At 48.8% G+C, this 18,490-nt stretch overlaps 1 protein-coding gene across 1 annotated transcript in view; it reads right to left on the bottom strand.

Moving 5' to 3' along the window:
- Nucleotides 1–1,558: 1,558 nt before the first annotated feature.
- LOC144095633 (uncharacterized) overlaps nt 1,559–18,490 on the bottom strand; it is a 65,674-nt gene continuing 48,742 nt past the window's right edge. The window contains exon 2 of the mRNA XM_077629305.1: nt 1,559–1,701. Coding sequence (XP_077485431.1) covers nt 1,559–1,701 — 143 coding nt within the window. The remainder of the gene's footprint in view (nt 1,702–18,490) is intronic.

Genomic DNA, 18,490 nt, shown 5'->3' with positions numbered 1-18,490 from the left:
CTACTCGTCACATCACACCAGCAGCTTTCGAGCCGCGGCCAGAGGATCTCGACCAGGCAGAGACGACGCAGGCCTACCAAGGGCCCACATTTTTTGGAAATTTAGGAAAGCCGTATCCTTCCCTGTCCGGCGAGGCGCGCCGTGGAGACGCAGGAAAGCGGACTCCATCCCCACGAGCGAGCAACCAAGTAAGCTTGAGAGCGCTGCACCGCCCCATTTGTGAAATCGGTCGCAAGCGCACACCGCCAGGCGCCGCCGAAGCGCTGATTGGCCGAAAGTGACAAAGGGGAGACCACAGCGAGCCGGGCAGCCAGAGGACGTCAGGTAAATACCTCCCATCTTCCCTCTTTGTGGTCACCATCTCGCCCCGTCAGCGGCACGACCAAGCCAGACGGCAAAGCTCACACATCAAGCAGACCAATAAATGTATGAAAGCCCCGGGCAAAGCGTCCTGTTCCGTGAGAACGGCCGCGTGTGGTGTAGATACCGACCCAAGTAGCACTAACCGGGCTCCGAATTGGGGCCCCTTGTCGGCCCCAAGTGGGCAGCCCATATGGACCCCATGTGGTATTTGCAACTCGTGCCCAGGAGGGGCCCAAATGGGCAGCCCACTGGGGTACCCTAAAGCAGCCAGAAGAGAATCAGCTTGGGCAGCCCATTTCGCTTGCCCCAAAAAAACCAGACCTGGCCCAACGTGGGTAGCCCATATCAAAGCCCTGGTGGGGCCCTTGTTGGGCCCGATTGGGCAGCCCACTTTCAATGCCCTGGTGGGGCCCTTGTTGGGCCTGAGTGGGCATCCCATTTTCAATGCCCTGGTGGGGCCCTTGTTGGGACCGAGTGGGCAGCCCACTTTCAATTCCCTGGTGGGGCCCTTGTCGGGCCCGATTGGGCAGCACGCTTTCAATACCCTTGTGGGGCCCTTGTTGGGCCCGAGTGGGCAGCCCATTTTCAATGCCTTGGTGGGGCCCTTGTTGGGCCTGAGTGGGCAGACCACTTTCAATGCCCTGGACGGGCCCTTGTTGGGCAGCCCATTTTCAATGCCCTGGTGGGGCCTTTGTTGGGCCCGAGTGGGCAGCCCACTCCATGCTCTTAGGCAGCCCAGTTCGGCCCAAAGTGGACAGCCCCCTTGGTTGCCCGGGTGAAGCCCAGTCTGGACAAGTAGGCTGTTCAATTTGGCCCAGACCAGCCTTTATAAGGGCAACTTAACTAGGCTGCCGTGATGAAGCCCAGTTTGGGCAAGTGGGCAACTCATTTCAGTTGTGTCCTGTGTATTCTGTGCGCTATGAATCTTCATGCTGATTACCCACTAGCCCGAACCCTGACCCTTCTAAACAAAATACTGGCTGCACACACATTATTCATGCATTAACAGGTCAAATTATAGAAAATCCGATGTACTCACAGCAACATCTTATGCAGGTGAACCAATATCTTAAGCTTCTTTGCGTTAACATGGCAAGAGTCAGACTCGAATGGCAGTGCAAAGCTGAAGTATGATATATCAAATTGAAAAGTAGTTTTGTTGCACGTTTTATTGCATTATTTCACAAAAGCTCCATCAGTGGTCAGGATGGAGTGCCCGCATCAAATTCATCTTGGCCTTCCGGCCACCGTCCCGGTCCCTGGAGCCACACAAAAAGCTTGGAATATGGGAGTTGATGCGGGCAACATCTGCATCAGGCACCCTCCGCTCCACAGCAGCTGTAAGAAGACAGTTAATTACAAACTGTGCAAAACATGAATTCTCAGCTATGTGGGTAAACCTTGTAATGACACAGAAAAGACTGCAGCAAAACCGCATTAAGTGTATTTGCATTAACCACTAAAGTAGGCATGTAATTTGTGCAAATCTGTAAAGGCGTGCAAGCTGTACAAGCCAAATTGAAGAGCACAGTGTTGCTAGCGACTCACAAAATGGACTGTTTTTGAGAAAGCAAAAGGAAAGTAAAAAACTACAGCATGCTCTATTCAAAATTATGGCAAATTAATTCTACCTCGAAATCTTGAAAGCATTATTCCATTCTAATGTGCACAACAATTTTTCGTTAAGTAAACCGAATAAAACACATTGTACCAGCCATTTGTAGTTTCCCAATTATTGCAGAATTTCTGTAAACATGACAATAAATTTCAGCAAATGATGAAAAACAACGAGCACATATCAGTAAATAAAATTTGCTGCTCGCAAACATGTACTTTTACGTTATAACCTCTGTATCATACCTTTTATTTTGAACAAGAATATTCAGCTGGAGTCGCATACCACCTATATTATATGTATCTGCTCCACTAAGCCAGTGAAAGAATGTAACTCCAGTTTCCTGTAATAGCATCACTTTACGTAAAGAAAACTACTGTTAGACTGTTTGAATAAATAATGCGTGATAATCCCCCAAAAAAACAATCCCACTGAAAACATCCTTTGTAATCCAAAAATAGCCACAACTAAAAATACAGGTACCACTGCTGCTCACTAATTACACAGCTGAAAGCAGTACTAACCAATTCTTTAGCACATATTCCACATGCTATGCTACACTGCAACTGGAAGATGGTGACCATGGGATCTTTTTTTGTAAACATCACAAATTTGGATCAATAGGTGGAAAAACTTTAAATCTAAATTCGATATTTTCTGCATTCAATGTATTTTTTCATCTGACAGGCATCAACAATTGTCCCGCAAACTTTTTACTGTTAACAAAAAAGAACAATGTCCTTAATGGGTCTGCTTTTGCGCGCCAATTTAATGCAGGAATATATACTACAGTAATTACTAATAAAAGATGAGGCTCAATGAACGTGTTATTCTAGATTCTCCAGCGGCTGCTCATCATTCATCCACAAGACTATTCACCCATACGACACCTCGGAACTAGACAATGTTATAAGTACTTTGCTATTAGCAGTTTCTACAGAACCAATGCCATACTGTGGTTGTGCACAGGCGATCAGTGAGCCTAGAACATTTTCTATGATGCATAAGTAGTTTGCAGCCCATTCGTACATTGTCAGGATTCCAAGGCAGCACTAAATATTGAAAGAGGCATCTTTCACATCGACTTAGGCAAGCAAGTGACAAGTTGAGTGCCGCTGCACAATTTGTCTGGTGCCAGAATCGCATAGCATGGAAAGTTTCTAGGAGGTAGTTTACCACTGACAGGGTTTTCATTAATAATGTGGCCTGCCACAGATTACCTTAATCTACCGTATTTACTCGAATGTAACGCGAGTTTTTTTACCGAAAGCAGAAAAGAAATGTCACCCCCCGCGTTACCATAGAATACTAGGTTTAAAAAACGCTATGAAGAGCACCAATCACACAGTATTAAAATTATTTCATGTGTCAAACGTGTGCGTTGATCGTACCGGTCATTCGAAATCACGCACTCCAACTCGCCGGTCAACCTTTACGCGAACCACAGGTCACAACTACTAGGACAAAGCGGCAACCTAATCGCAAACGCAAAAAAAAAACGACGCCAGTGAGAACAAGCCAACAAGAGCCGACGCCCGGTAGAGTCACTGGATGGATGGATGGATGGATGGATGGATGGATGGATGGATGGATGGATGGATGGATGGATGGATGGATGGATGGATACAGCTGAACCCTTTACATCGGGCGGTGGCTCAAGCCACCTAGCCATGTCTTGTAATATTTTACTCCTGTCTTGCTTTTAGCCACCAATCAGATAACCTTCGTTTGGCGCGGTGAGAGGGCGCCACCTCTTGACGAATGCTCGCAACCTGTAGCGAGATTGTGTGGCCTCCGTGACCGTATTTATAAACAGCCATCTCGGAGGCACGGAGCGCTCGCAGTCGCCGCCAAGATGCCAGCAAAGTAGCCAGCGATACCACCGTCATCTGTCTGTTAATCCTTGCAACTGATGCAAAAACGTGGCCACGTGACTAACAGGCAGCAGGGCATGGAGCAGCGCGCTTTGTTCGCTCTTTCTCGTATTTGGTGCCAGTGCCTGTAGTTCTGCGTTCCGTGCTTAGTCAGAGGCCTATCCCCATCAAACGGTCGAGTGGTCTTCAAGCCGAATGGCGTGCTCACGCGCTCAGTATACAGCTGGTTTCAAGCGCAACGCTATTCTGCTTGCTGAGAAAGTGGGAAATTCAGCGGCTGCAAGACCTCTGGACGTCAACGAATCGACGATCAGGAGATGGAGGAAACATCACGAGGAATAGTTTAACTGCAACAGCCTGCGAAAAGGCTTTCGGGGGCCCAAGAAAGGCCGCTTCCCGGACTTGGAGCGTCACCTTGCAGGGTTCATTAGCGAGCAAGAGCAACGCTCCCGACTACTTGAAGAAAGCATTGAAATGCTTCAGTGCAAAGCACAGGAGCTTGCGCGGGACACGGGTTTGGCCCAAAACCAGTTTATGGCATCACGAGGCTGGGTGCAGATGTTTATGCGAAGGGCCGTGTTCTCCCTTTGATGCACGACTTCAATTTGCCAGAAGCTGCCCGGGGTCATCGAATCAAAACTTCGAGAGTTCCAGCGCTACGTCATCGATCTTCGTTGCTCTACCAACAGCCCGCTTGGACATATCGGAAATGCCAACCAGACATGCGTGTATCTGGGCATGCCTATGTCAAGAACAGTGCACAAGACTGGTGAGCATGAAGTTGGCCTTAGAAGCACAGGCAACGAAAAAAATCGGATTACCATTATGCTGGCATGTTAGGCTGACTGCCGCAAGCTCCCTCCATTCATCATTTTTCGCCGGAAGACTATCCCGTAGGGAACTTCCCCGAAAGACGTTATCTTGTCCCCGAAAGACGTTAGCTGTCACGAAAAAGGTTGGATGGGCTCGAATCATCTCATAGATTGGATTCAAAGCGTGTGGGACCGAAGGCCAGGCGCATTGCTGCATCTGGAAGCAATATTAGTTCTGGACTCTTTCCGAGGTCACCTGACGCCCGTAGTCAAACAAAAGCTACAGCTTGACCGACCGCATCTCGTTGTTATACCGGGAGGCATGACCTCCATTCTCCAGCCGCTAGACGTTTGCATGAACAAGCCCTTTAAGGATCGCTTGCGACAATTGCACTGGGAGTGGATTGAAAGCGCATCAACAACACCTGCAGGTAGGCTGAAATCCCAAGCGCGTCTGCCGCTGCCCAATGGGTTTCAGCAGCCTGGTACGGGCTGCCTCATAATTTGGGCTACCGCGTCTTTAAGAAATGCTCAATTTCAAATGCTCTAGACGGAAGCGAGGACGACCTGCTGCGGGAGGCAGCTAGTGACGAAGAGGAAAGCTGTTATGATGACAGTGACGGCGACAACTGCCGTGAGGATGAGGGTGTATAGGAATGCCTGTTTGGCTTGTAATTCAATAAAGTTGTCTTTGACCCTCAGAACTGTGTAATGTCGTTTCCTCGCATCACATTTGAGTTCCTTCCATTTATCTGTCCACGCCCGAGGGCTACCCTCGCGTTACAATAGTATTTTTTTGTCCCCTTTTCCCGCCCGAAAAGTCGACCCTCGCGTTACAATCGTGGTCGCGTTATATTTGAGTAAATGCGGTAGAATGCTGCTTCGCCCAATGCTTTACTCCTAATCATGTTCATTATTGTCATCACGCTAAGAGGAACCTTTGTTTTTCACACGACATCTGACAGGCTTACCTCGACCAGGAAAGGAAGGAGCAAACAACTGAAATGTTATAAAAAACTTTCAAAGCCAATAAAAAGAAGTAGCTGTACCATACAGGGCCTGAACCCAAAACTGGCCCAGCTAGACGAGGGCTGGGAAAATGCTAGACTATATTAGCAAACGACTGTCAGTGTCAAAATTCTTGTGTGCGCCTCTCTCAACTGCTGTTTGCATTTTGCCGGGTTTTTTTGCCAATTGAGTTTTCTGGCCTCTAACTTAAGGGTGTCCATTTGGAATCGAAGGTGGCCTAGATGGGAGTAACGGTGGACATTACAGAGCCCAAATTTAAGCTAAAGAGTCTCAAAAGGGGGTTGAGAAAGAAGAAATCAAATATGTGCATTAAGTAGTGGAAATTCCACTGAGTGTGCTTGTCACGTAAAGGTCCTCGATTGCAAGCTGGTAACTTGCAAGAGATTTCCGAAATTTCGCGCTCTTGTGCCGCAACCCACGTCACCAGGCATTCGCCAGAGATTGCGCGCATTGCATTTGCTAGCGCAAATGACGTCATGATGCAGAGTGCTATCATTGGTTCGCGAGCAATACAGAGAAAAAGGACGGGCGCTCTCCCGGCCCCGAATGTGACTGCACCACCTCCCCATTTGTATTCCCTCCTCTGTGTGCAGCTGTGGCGGCTGGTGTACGGGTTGAGAGGTTAACATGGAGGCAGTTTTTAATTGCCAATATCTCTGCTTTACATTAGCTATACTGAAACTTTTACAGGAGGCTGATAGGCAAATCAATATCTACCAGTTTCATCAGCGTTTCTTACCCTCATTGGGCCCTCCCCCCCTTTCAGTGCCTTTTTAAGGCTCGAACAAGAATGCCAGAATTTGTGGCTTGGTTTTCTTCACATGATAATCATTTCTTGATAACGAAACAAGCTTGTAAAATCAACGGATCATTAAGCTATGATAATTAGGATTTAGTGTTTTACAGCACTTCCAAAGAAAAACCGACTAAAAATAAAATCCAGTAGTAATCGAATTAAAGAGTCCTTTTAATGCACTGCAAGTTGACAGAACCAAAGTAATAGTTCAGAGAAATCAAAATTCAAATTAAAGAGTTCTTTTACTTTTTGTTGTCCAGTAAGGAACTACCGTGGCTCTAAAAGAAGTATCAATCATCTCTTCAAGCAGGTTATTCTGAAGGCCAAATGCTTGCTGTCAGTTAAACCATCAATAAAAGGAAGAAAGGGTGTATCTGTGCATCATTTCTTCTTGGAACAATTGCATTCATTGCTTAGCACATAAAATCAAAGCCACAGTGAATCAAGCAACCCGTTAAAAACAATGATTAAAGAGAATGCGAGGGACCAGAAACATCACAAAATGCAAACAAGGGCTAACAAACACGGCATGAGAAAACTCATCAACAACAACACTATACAGGCGAAGCTGCCTAAAAGGTCGCCTGTGCCTCCCCCTTCCAGAGTAAACTGCAAAGCGACTGGCGTCTTTACGAAATTTATCTGGATGAGGTGTATAGCCTCGTTCACTGTGTCGCCTCCGATCAAGGCAAGCCGCTTGATGTGAAAACCATTACAGCACAAATTATAATAAGATGTTTAATACAAATAAAGAGTAAATGAGCATTTATAAATTATCATATTTATTGCATACAAGGCACAGCAAATAAGACCTTTATCCATGCTTAGCACCCAGAACTTGTTTACACACATTTTTCCCCAATGAATTGCTATTTTATGCACATGAAAAAAAATGCATGTGCAACCAAAATAATTGCAGCAATATGCCTGTCTTCACTGCATTGCTTAGAAGAATGTGCTAGTGCCAAGCTGATCGAAACATGCTCAAGCCATGAGTGACAGCTTTTCAGCGTGATGCCTCAAAGCATGCCCTATTAACCCCCCCCCCCTCCCCGAATATTTCTTAACTGTGCCAGAAACCCAAGAATGATTTCACCAAATTTCATGCAAGCAAACTGCAAGACATTGATCAAGAGTGACAAAGGTAAAAAAAATGGCACAGCTAAGAGGTGAAGACCATGCTGCAACTTCCAAAAAATGCCAATCTGTGAGAGCAATACAAATGCAGTCATCTTGCACTCCACATTTTCATGCCTGCAGTTTCCCGGAAAAGTTCTATTTTCTAGGCAGGTACTTTAAATTTTCGTTACTTGGAGCAGCCATAAACTTAAGTGCAAGCATACTGCAGAACTGCCAACCTGGCGATATCAAAAATCAGGAAATTTTATTCGTGCAATCTAGGGAGTGGGGCGAGGCACTGCATCAATCTGTGTAGAGTCCTTCACGGCAGGGATTTTGCTGTCTACGCTAGCACCGTGCCATGGCAGCCCCTTCAGAAAGGTCACAGGAAAAGCTACAGCTTTTCTACTGCAGCCTTCTAGATTGCTGTACCCATGCTGTACCACAAAATAAGCCATAGCCACTTTAGCTTTGGCTTAAAGCTGTACTCAAGGTGATTCTGAGCTCAAAATGAACAAGGAGCCGTAAAAACTTCAAGAAATGCAATATTTTGATCATCTGAATAGTTCACAGTTGTAGTGTGCATGAATCGACCGTGCATTCACATGCCGCACCATATAGGGGCAGTACGAACTAGCATCAAGCTGACTGACGCATGACCGGCACGTGAACGAACCATCGGCTCATCATGCCGCACGCCGCTGCCACATGTGCAGTCCTGCGCGCACGTGGGCTGCACTCCATGACTCAATCAACTCCGTTGCGCAAAATGGCAATGCAGAAGCACAATGTACTCTCATTTGAGTCGATTTTTTGGTAGTCCACAGCGAGCGCAAAAGGGGACATTACTGAGGACTTCAGTGTTGCATCTAGCACTCAGTCGATAATTGTGAATGCAAGACAGAAGATTGCAGACATCTGTTGACATCCGTTCTAAACGAGACATGAAGAATGATCTCCATGCCATAATATCGACTGGTGCTTCTGATTGTTACGTTTAAGGACTTAGTCTCTGCTCATGACAACTTGGTAGTGGCACCTGAACTGACCGACCAGAAATCGCTGACGAGGCCGATTCTTGCAGATGATGCAAGTAGGGATGATGACAGTGAACCGTAAAGCGAAGAACGAGCTCTAAAAACCGCAGAGGCTGCCGACACGGCCAGGAAATTGAAGGGCTACCTGCAGAAAGTACCTGTGGCCTGATGTGGAGAAAGCTCTAAAATTAATTGATTTCATGGAGAATTTTGTCCTCTGAAATACTGCTCAGTGCCACCAATCAAAGATTTCATTGTTTCTTAAATAAATCTGGGCGGAGCAAGCATCCCTATCTAGTGCTCATTTCTGCTCTCCAACACAGAACAAAGAGCGATATTTCACATGCTTATACCAACCTCTGAATTCAACAATTGTGCGCTATTACACCTTTCTGTTGCCCCCCTGAGAGCACCCTTTGCTTGGGTTTATTTGCAGACTTTTGCAGATTTTTAGAACGAGTGATGGGTATAACAAATTTTAGGCCAAAATTAGGCTTAGTTATAACAAGATTTGACTCTATTCGAACCTCTTTGATCAGGAATTATGAATCTCTGGTTCATCCAAACATGCAATGAAACATCGCAACATTCTCAGACAGCAGTATCTTGCACTTATGAATGGAGCCTACAGCCATTGACATCAATGAAAGCATAGGGAATTTTTTTATGTTGATCAATGTAAAATAATAATGTGGTCATTGAGATAATTAATTAGATAGAAAGTGGGATGCAAGCCTATGAGCGCCGAATATCATGTTCGGTTCTGTATCAACTCCGCTAAGACGACAGCTGTTCAATCTTCTTCCGTAGGTATTTGCTGCATGTAACCTATCGTTGAGATGTTCACCAGCACCACACTTTTCAGTAGTGACAGACATGTATGTTCAGTAGCGAGTGTCGCATGGAACATGATCCGACGGGAGAGTGGAAGTTGTGCGATAACCCTCTTGCACTACCCATGGCAGCAAGGCTGCCAGAATCGAGGCCCTTTCTTAGAACAAGGGCCTTTACTAACCTGAAAGTGTTACAGGCTTCATTGTCCCGAAAATCTGATGTCAGCGTTGTCAAAGAAAAATTATTGTCATGGCTATGGCAGGTGGTCGTGTACATGTGACTTGGCCGGGACTGATTTGGCGGCAACTTGTGTGTCCTCACGAGGCCACATGACATGGCAGGAGCTGCCAACTCGGGCTTATCAAGGTAAACTTCGAGATGGGAGAGTGAGATGGAAATCAAACCCACTGGGACCTTTTCATCCAAAGTAAAACATGGTACTCCTAGTCAATCAGACATGTTAGTGTCGCTTGGTTAAAAAGAGGCTTTATATGTATCTATGTCAGGTGGTATTCCACATGATAGGCCAGCTTACTACTGTGTGTGACTGAGTATGTGTGGGATAATAGTGGCAAAATTTAAGAAATTAATTAGTGATGAAACAAGCAGAGAATTTCGTGCATGTTCGCAAGTATCTGTAAGGATAGCAACAGGCGAGAGCCGTTAACGCTGTCTGTTTTATCCTTAAAGGCAGAGCTTTAGTGTCCCCCGAAATTTCTGGCACCCTTAGTCCCATAGGTATTGTTACAAATGGGTTGCAAGCCCCAAGGGTAGCGTTGGCCTGGCGGCCTGGGGCACAGCTGGAAACATCCGAAGGTCCCGGCAAAGGATGAGTCGACTGGCAACAGAACAACTTGTTTATTCTGGCATCGCAAAAGAGCAGCCGGTCAGGGCGACCACGTTACTCGAAGGCAGAAATCGAAGTCTCTCTCTCGGCGTCCGGGGCAGCGGCGTTTTTATACCCTCGGAGTCGAGGGCAAGAGGGAACGGCTTGGGGAGAGGCGTCCGATACGGCGACGCTTGAACATGTCCAGACGTGACGGGCGCGTCCGCCAGGCCGGCGCCGGTCAGACCTCCTCGCCTCCCAGTTGGGGAGCTCCTCTCCCCGGCTGCCGCGCTTTGACAAGCGTGGGCAAAACATGCACACACACACACACGCACGCACGACGACACGTGGCACTGAAACCTGCCTGGACGCGCTTGGCGGGAGGCGTTGCGGCAGCGATGAACGGGTCCAAATGACCGCCGCTTTGAACAAAGCCGCGGCGTCCGTTGCATCCGCGCCGGCTATACCGCGCGTCGTAGGCGAGACGTAACAGACCGCCCCGCCGGGGGAAGGAGATCCCGATGGTCAGGGGACTGCATCCGCTGTCCGGAGGGATGTCGCTCGATGATGCTCGTAATCGAAACCGGTCGTCCCTCGACGTTGCTTGAGCGCAGCGCACAGAGAAGGCCTCGTTCTCGGGTTCAGGATCACATAGGACACTGCAAAGTCACTTCGGGAGAGTTGCCATTTTTGTGCTCGTTCCCAGCAAGCGTTAGAACTACGCCGAAACGCAACCGCTCAGTCAGCAAGCACGAGACAACCCTCACTAAGCTCTGCCAGGCTCTTTCCCCTTTTATACTACTGCCTAGTTCCTTACAGTAGTCAAGCAGCACTCAGAACGCGTCCACAAATTGGAAAATTGCACTAGAAAGCACATAATCACTTTGAAACACTAAACAAAAGCAATATGTTAAAAATCCTGCCTCAGGAAGAAAACATCAGTAACCAACAACTTTGAGGCGGATTCCTGCGTTAGGGGCTTCGACTTAAGCCATCGGCGTTACCGTTGAGACTCCCCTTTTTGTAACGCACCTCAAAGGAATATTGTTGCAAAGCGAGGCTCCAGCGCAGGAGGCGGCCATTTTTGGGAGATATGGTCTGCAGCCATTGGAGAGGGCAGTGATCCGTCTCAATGATAAACCTCGAGCCGGCTAGGTAGCATGACAATTTCTGAACGGCCCACACGAGACACGCACACTCTTTCTCGGTGGCGCTGTACGCCTGCTCACGACAGGTCAGCTTACGACTAGCATACAGGACGGGGTGTTCCACTTCTCCATTGTCCCTTTGGCACAGTACAACGCCCATGCCTCGCTCACTAGCATCGCACTGAACAACGAACCCTTTTGTGTAGTCTGGCGATCGTAGCACAGGCTGGCTTGTTAGGGCGCTCTTTAGGGCGCTGAAAGCTCTTTCCTTTGTCTCGCCCCAGACGACTGTTTGGGGCTCTGTTTTTCTTAGAGCATCCGTCAGGGGAGCCGCGATATCGGAGTACCTGGGGATGTACCTCTGATAGTAGCCGGCGACACCTAAGAACGACCGAATATCGGTCTTCGTGCGCGGTTGCGGGAAGTCTCGCACAGCGGCCACCTTTATTTCAGAGGGGCGGCGACGACCCTGTCCAATCACGTGACCGAGGTAGACAACCTCGGCCTGTGCTAATTGGCACTTGGGAGCCTTGACTGTCAAGCCCGCTTCGCGCAGGCGGGTTAGCACTGCCCGCAAGTGTGCCATATGCTCAGACCAGGATGCGGAGAATATCGCTACGTCGTCTAAATACGGTAAAGCGAATTCTTCCTGTCCCCGCAACACTTTGTCCATGAGGCTTGAAAAGCAGTATGGCGCGTTCTTCAAACCAAAACTCAAAACTTTAGGACGGAATGTTCCCATTGGTGAAATGAACGCCGCATACCTACTAGCCTCTTCTGTAAGTGGAACCTGCCAATAACCCCTGACAAGATCTAGGGTGGAAATAAACTGAGCGCTACTAACTTTCTCAAGGCGCTCCTCGATGTTAGGGATCGGATAAATTTGATCCTTAGTGATGGAATTAAGTCTGCGGTAGTCGACGCAATGACGAGGTTCCTTGCCCGGTACCTCAACTAAAATCAAAGGGGAGGTATAATCACTCTCACCCGCCTCAATAACTCCGAGCTGTAGCATTTTCTTTACCTCAGCCTCCATAATATCGCGCTGGCGGGGTGACACCCGGTACGCCTTGGATCGTACTGGCTCTGGGGAGGTAAGTTCTATATCATGAGTAAGGACATAAGTCCTACCAGGCCTCTCAGAGAACTGACCTTGAAACTCTTGTAAGAGTTGGTGTAGTTCGGTTTTCTGCTCAGGCGACAGCGGTGCTTTACTGAGTAAGTCACTAATGACCTGATCAGTGTCTTCCCTGTTCGTCACTGAGCTTAGTCCCGGAAGCTCGACCGGAAGCTCTTCTAACTTTCCCTTGTCGGGCATTTCCTCTCCAGTACCTGGTGCCTTCAACGCTACAGGCTCAATTTTATCCAGTTCTGACGTGCTAGGAATATCAGCTTGCTGCGCCTCCGACCCTTTCTCATTGTTCGACAACGTCGGCCCCGCAACTACCGCCTTTGCAGCGAGCTCCCGAACTCTCGATCTGGTTAAGGCCTGAACGCTAGCCTCACCAAACAAAAGACCCTTCTCGCGCAGGAGGTGATCGGACCGGTTCGAAAATAGGTATGGGTACTGGGGGGGCAGCATAGATGACACTGCGGCCTCCGTCTCAATTGCTCCGAAAGGTCCTTCAATAACCACTTTTGCTACGGGCAGACACACGCTGTGAGCTTCCACGGCTTGCTTGATCCATGCGCACTCGCCCGTGAACATATCGGGTTCTACGTAAGAGGGGTGAACTACATCCATTGTAGCTGCGGAATCCCGAAGCACTCGGCACTCTTTCCCGTTCACGAGGAAGTCTCGCATGTAAGGCTCGAGAAGCTTCATGTTCTCGTCAGTGCTGCATAATGACAAAAACACGACTTTTGTTTTTGTTTCTGGACACTGCGCCGAAAAGTGACCCGGCTTCTGGCACGTATAACACACGCGCGCTTGCCTCGCCTCGAACCGCTTTCTGCGTTCGGCTTCGGCTGCCGCCGTCTCCTTACGTTCGGTCGGACTGCTTTCACTCGCATCCGCACTACGCGTGTCCCCCCTTGCTCTCATGGGTGTGAACTTCGGCCTCTCAGACTTGGAGCCAAATTCACCCTTTTGACCGTCCTTAGCTCCGCGAGCTCGACGCGCCACAAACTCCTCGGCTAGCTCGGCGGCTTTAGCCACTGTACTAACGTCTGGCCTATCCAAGACCCAATACCGCACGTTCTCAGGTAACCGACTATAAAACTGTTCCAGCCCGAAACACTGCAGAATTTTCTCGTGGTCACCAAACGCTTTCTCTTCTTTGAGCCACTCCTGCATGTTTGACATAAGCCTGTAGGCAAACTCTGTATATGACTCATTTCTGCCTTTTTCATTTTCCCGAAACTTCCGACGGAACGCCTCCGCTGACAGCCTGTACTTTTTTAGCAGACTCGATTTCACTTGGTCGAAATCCTCTGCCTCCTCTCTCTTCAAGCGAGCGACTACGTCGGCCGCCTCGCCGGGTAACAAAGTGAGCAAGCGCTGTGGCCACGTTTCCCGAGAGAACCCCTGCTTCTCGCACGTTCGCTCAAAGTTAACCAGGAACAAACCAATCTCCTCTCCAAGCTTAAACGGCCGCATCAGGTCAGTCATTTTGAACGATACCCGTTCTCCTGCACCGTGTGCCTGACTTCCATTACGAGCGCGTTCCATCTCTACCTCGAGACGCTTCATTTCCAAAGCGTGTTGACGGTCGCGCTCTTCTTTCTCTTTTTGCTCTTTACGTTCGCGCTCGTCTTTCTCTTTTTGCTCTTTACGTTCGCGCTCCTCTTTCTCTTTTTGTTCTTTACGTTCGCGCTCGTCTTTTTGCTCTTTACGTTCGCGCTCGTTTTTCTCTTTTTCTTTTTGTTCCCTCTCCTCAATGGTCTCAAGGCATTCCGACAGCTCGTCATCCTCAGCCTCCAACTCAAGAATCGCCCTTAGCAGTTCTGGTTTTCTGAGTTTGTCTGAGACATCATGACCCAACTCTCTTGCAAGCTCCAGCAATTTCGGTTTGCGCAACGACTTCAAATCCATGGCTGCTCCGAATGCTGCTTTCTCTACTGCCTGCTATTGTCTTGCCGCAAACTAACCCGGCAGCAACGACAACACAATTACCAGCTCTGTTTCTGACACTAACAAAAGCCTGGCAAAACTCAGAAGAAGAAAGTCCCGCACTCACCAAACCTCGCAGCCAAGAATTCAGCGCAGTCGTTCCGCTGCAGGCAACCAGTCATCACACAGGGCTCGTTGCACTGCTCCCGGATGGTCGTTGTGCTGCTCAGCATACAGTTGACCGCATATCTTCGCTGCTGGCCTCCGTTGTCGGGATCTCACCGCTGGCAACCAGTTGTTACAAATGGGTTGCAAGCCCCAAGGGTAGCGTTGGCCTGGCGGCCTGGGGCACAGCTGGAAACATCCGAAGGTCCCGGCAAAGGATGAGTCGACTGGCAACAGAACAACTTGTTTATTCTGGCATCGCAAAAGAGCAGCCGGTCAGTGCGACCACGTTACTCGAAGGAAGAAATCGAAGTCTCTCTCTCGGCGTCCGGGGCAGCGGCGTTTTTATACCCTCGGAGTCGAGGGCAAGAGGGAACGGCTTGGGGAGAGGCGTCCGATACGGCGACGCTTGAACATGTCCAGACGTGACGGGCGCGTCCGCCAGGCCGGCGCCGGTCAGACCTCCTCGCCTCCCAGTTGGGGAGCTCCTCTCCCCGGCTGCCGCGCTTTGACAAGCGTGGGCAAAACATGCACACACACACACACGCACGCACGACGACACGTGGCACTGAAACCTGCCTGGACGCGCTTGGCGGGAGGCGTTGCGGCAGCGATGAACGGGTCCAAATGACCGCCGCTTTGAACAAAGCCGCGGCGTCCGTTGCATCCGCGCCGGCTATACCGCGCGTCGTAGGCGAGACGTAACAGTATAGGTATCTTATAGGGGCCATGACATGGTCGTTCTTCATATTGCAACTTCAAAAAATCCCGTCACAAAACACATGGGACAAAAGAAAGAGAGTACACGCCACAACGACTAGTCTGTCAACTGAGATTTATTAGACAAAACAAACTCCCGGCAAGGCCAGCAGAGCATTATCAAAACTCACAGCGCTTTGGTTTTTCTAATAAATCTCAGTTGACAGTCCAGTTGCTGCGGCGTGTTCACTCCTTGTCGTGTCACTTGTCTTTTGTGACTGTTTTTTTTTTCAATTACTATGAACCAACTGGCCCGCATTTCAACCCTTCTTCATATTGCAGTTTTCTGCTTCAGTAACTAATGCAAGAGCTTATGATTCAATTTTCGAAATTTGGCTTCCCTGGACGCGCTGTATTTTCCAAAAAATACGATCGAAATTGAGACCGGGAGACTCCTCCCACTGGCAGCGACCGCCGTATTGAAAGCTCTCGTGACGTCACAAGCACATGCACGGAGCAACGTCATCTGCTCTCGTTGCTGCAATATGCGCAGCGAGGTCTCATTCCCACATGTTCTTTCGCGGGCGATCGAAGTAGCTGTCGTCCTCCATATATGAATGACTGGTACCGCAAACGCGATAATAACGCAGTTTTTCTTCGGTATAGGTAGGGTCCGGTCACACTATAGGCCGATGCAACGGCGACCGACGGTCGGTGGGCTGATCGGTGCACAAATGCCGTCGCTGACGCACTGGTCGGTCACGCTAGACCGATGACGACGCCAACACGATTAAGGATCACGTATCGTAGTAATGTTAAAGCGTCAGCTTAGTGGGAACCAGAAGAGAGTGGCAGGGGAGTAGTTGGTATGACATTGAATAAACTTAAGAGTTCCAAAACTTATTGGACCTCATGCTAGCCACGGCGACATACGCGATGTGCGTGCAACAGCGAAAATGTGCTTTCATTCGGTGCCTGCGCATAGAACTGATCGGCGAGGGAAGCCACACGGGCACAAAACGCCGCACGACGGTGCCGCTCGTTGCCGTCACCTGGGCTTGTGCGGCCGAGCGAAAGCTTCACGCCCGGTGATGCGACTGCCGGAAAAACTGCGCTTGTGTACCCTATCCGTATCGAAAAAAAACGAAACATGTGGCTACATATCATATCTTCACACTTTGTTACTAATCAGTGAGGACCTTTAGCCATATTCTTGAATTTCGGTTTACGCTGGACCGCCGGCCCCTTACATGACGAGGCCTAGCGAGTACACAGGATTTGTGTGTGCAATTTCGGCGATTTCGGAGAGAGAATTCGCAAGTTTTAGCGCCTGCAAATAGCTGTCGGGCGTAGTTTTGGATACAGTGCCCTTAAAGCGATGACTGCCTACATCGCAGGACGCGAGTACAATAAGGGGGAAGTGCCGATATATGTGATTCAGTCTCCATAGCATGTGCAGAAGGCAGCCGGAAGCAGCCGTCTGCGTCGACTGTGGGCAACAAATCTGGTTGGTTTCAGTAATTCAATTAATGTCCGAACACATTTTTAGCTAAACATACAGTTAGCAGAAAGTGCCGGTATCCGACGCAGAGAGTTTCCCAAGCAGGCAATATAGCATCATCGGTTCTTATTGCAGTATTTTCATGGTGTGTAAATGAGTAAAAGTGCAATTTGTGAGCAAGAGTACGTCATATTAAAGATAAGGATAACCTAGCTGGAGTTTTATGTCACGCAAACGAGCAGTACTGTTTGCTCACAGCCAAGTAAACAACCTCAACACAGGGCTGCAGTTGTCCTAACCGTCGCACTCCTTGGACACAATGTGCACGCACAGCAAAATGCTGTATTATTATTTCAAAGCACTCATTTAGACGGCGGCGACTATTCATCGGCGCAGACAGTGAAAGCATTAGAGTCACGTTGGGTTTTGCAAGCGGCTTGGTTCCTGCAAAAAGGTTCTATGAGTCGAAGGAAATGTACGTTCGACTTACAAACACGGACATTCAGGGCGGAAGTCGTCGCATTCGGCACTTCTCTCTGCTTCTTTTGTGCCTCACGGTTACTGCAGCTCACCTTTTGATAATTTGAGTTTAATTATCGAGCGATGAATAGCGGGCAAGAACTTGGTAGCTAGCTACAAAACGCCGAGGCTTTCACGGCGCACATCGGCGAAGGCATGCACGGCGCCGCTTTTCACATACGGGAGCACTTGGCTGCTCAAAAGAGACCACACTCATAACATACGAACAGCATGCTTCCAAGCGTAAATAATAAAGCAGGGGTCCATCGATTTCTGTTTCCTTAACAATCGGAAAGTGGGCACCACGAGCAAGTCCGCTTTCCCAAGGATCACTCGCCTCGCTTACTAAGTTGAAGGCTTCCCAAAAGAGAATACGGAAAATATATTTTATCTCGCTAGGCTAAAAAAAACTTTTCGAGCGAACGCTGTCTACGGTGTGCATGCAAGCACCTCAACAGCCTGCAGCAGACGACGCGTGGCGTGTATGCGCTCGTGAAGTCAGCGATCAGGGGTTGCCAGACCAGCAAGCAGTTCGCAAAAGAAACGAAAAAAAATTCGTTTTAAAAATATTTACCGCACAGAATAAACTGAAAATTGAGGAAATTGTAATTTAACCTTTTCGGAATTAAAGGCGATAAGCAGGGTATGCGTGAAACTAGGCTATAATGGCCCCTTTAGGAGGGTGGCCGCACAAATCCGGCTCTTCCAATGGTGTCACAAAATTTGGCGTATGTTCGAAAAAAACCGGCGCTGCGCCTAAGCAATCGCGCCAGAGCGCGGTAAAGTAAAACAAAAAAAAAACAGGGGGGAAGAACCCCCGTAGCGTACGGTGCTTTTCACTCAGCTCGCCTTCGGGGCGCCAAAGTAAACATAGACATGCGCGGCGTCGATTCTTCTCGAATGTTGGAGAAGTTTTTGCTTGCTGTCGATGGAAAGGGGGTAACCTTTCGCGCCATAGGATACCCTCCCCCTTCGCTCCGGCACCGAAGACTCAGCGTGCCGCGAATGACCTAGATCGTTCTAGAAGGTGGTTTCCGCGCTCGACCAATGGGGTCGCGCGCCCGGCGCAAGAACGAGAATGAGTTTGTGCCGTTAAAGCTG

The sequence above is a fragment of the Amblyomma americanum genome, chromosome 6, assembly GCF_052857255.1.
Source record: "Amblyomma americanum isolate KBUSLIRL-KWMA chromosome 6, ASM5285725v1, whole genome shotgun sequence".
Lineage (NCBI taxonomy): Eukaryota > Metazoa > Arthropoda > Arachnida > Ixodida > Ixodidae > Amblyomma > Amblyomma americanum.
This window is presented reverse-complemented; position numbering and strand designations above follow the sequence as displayed.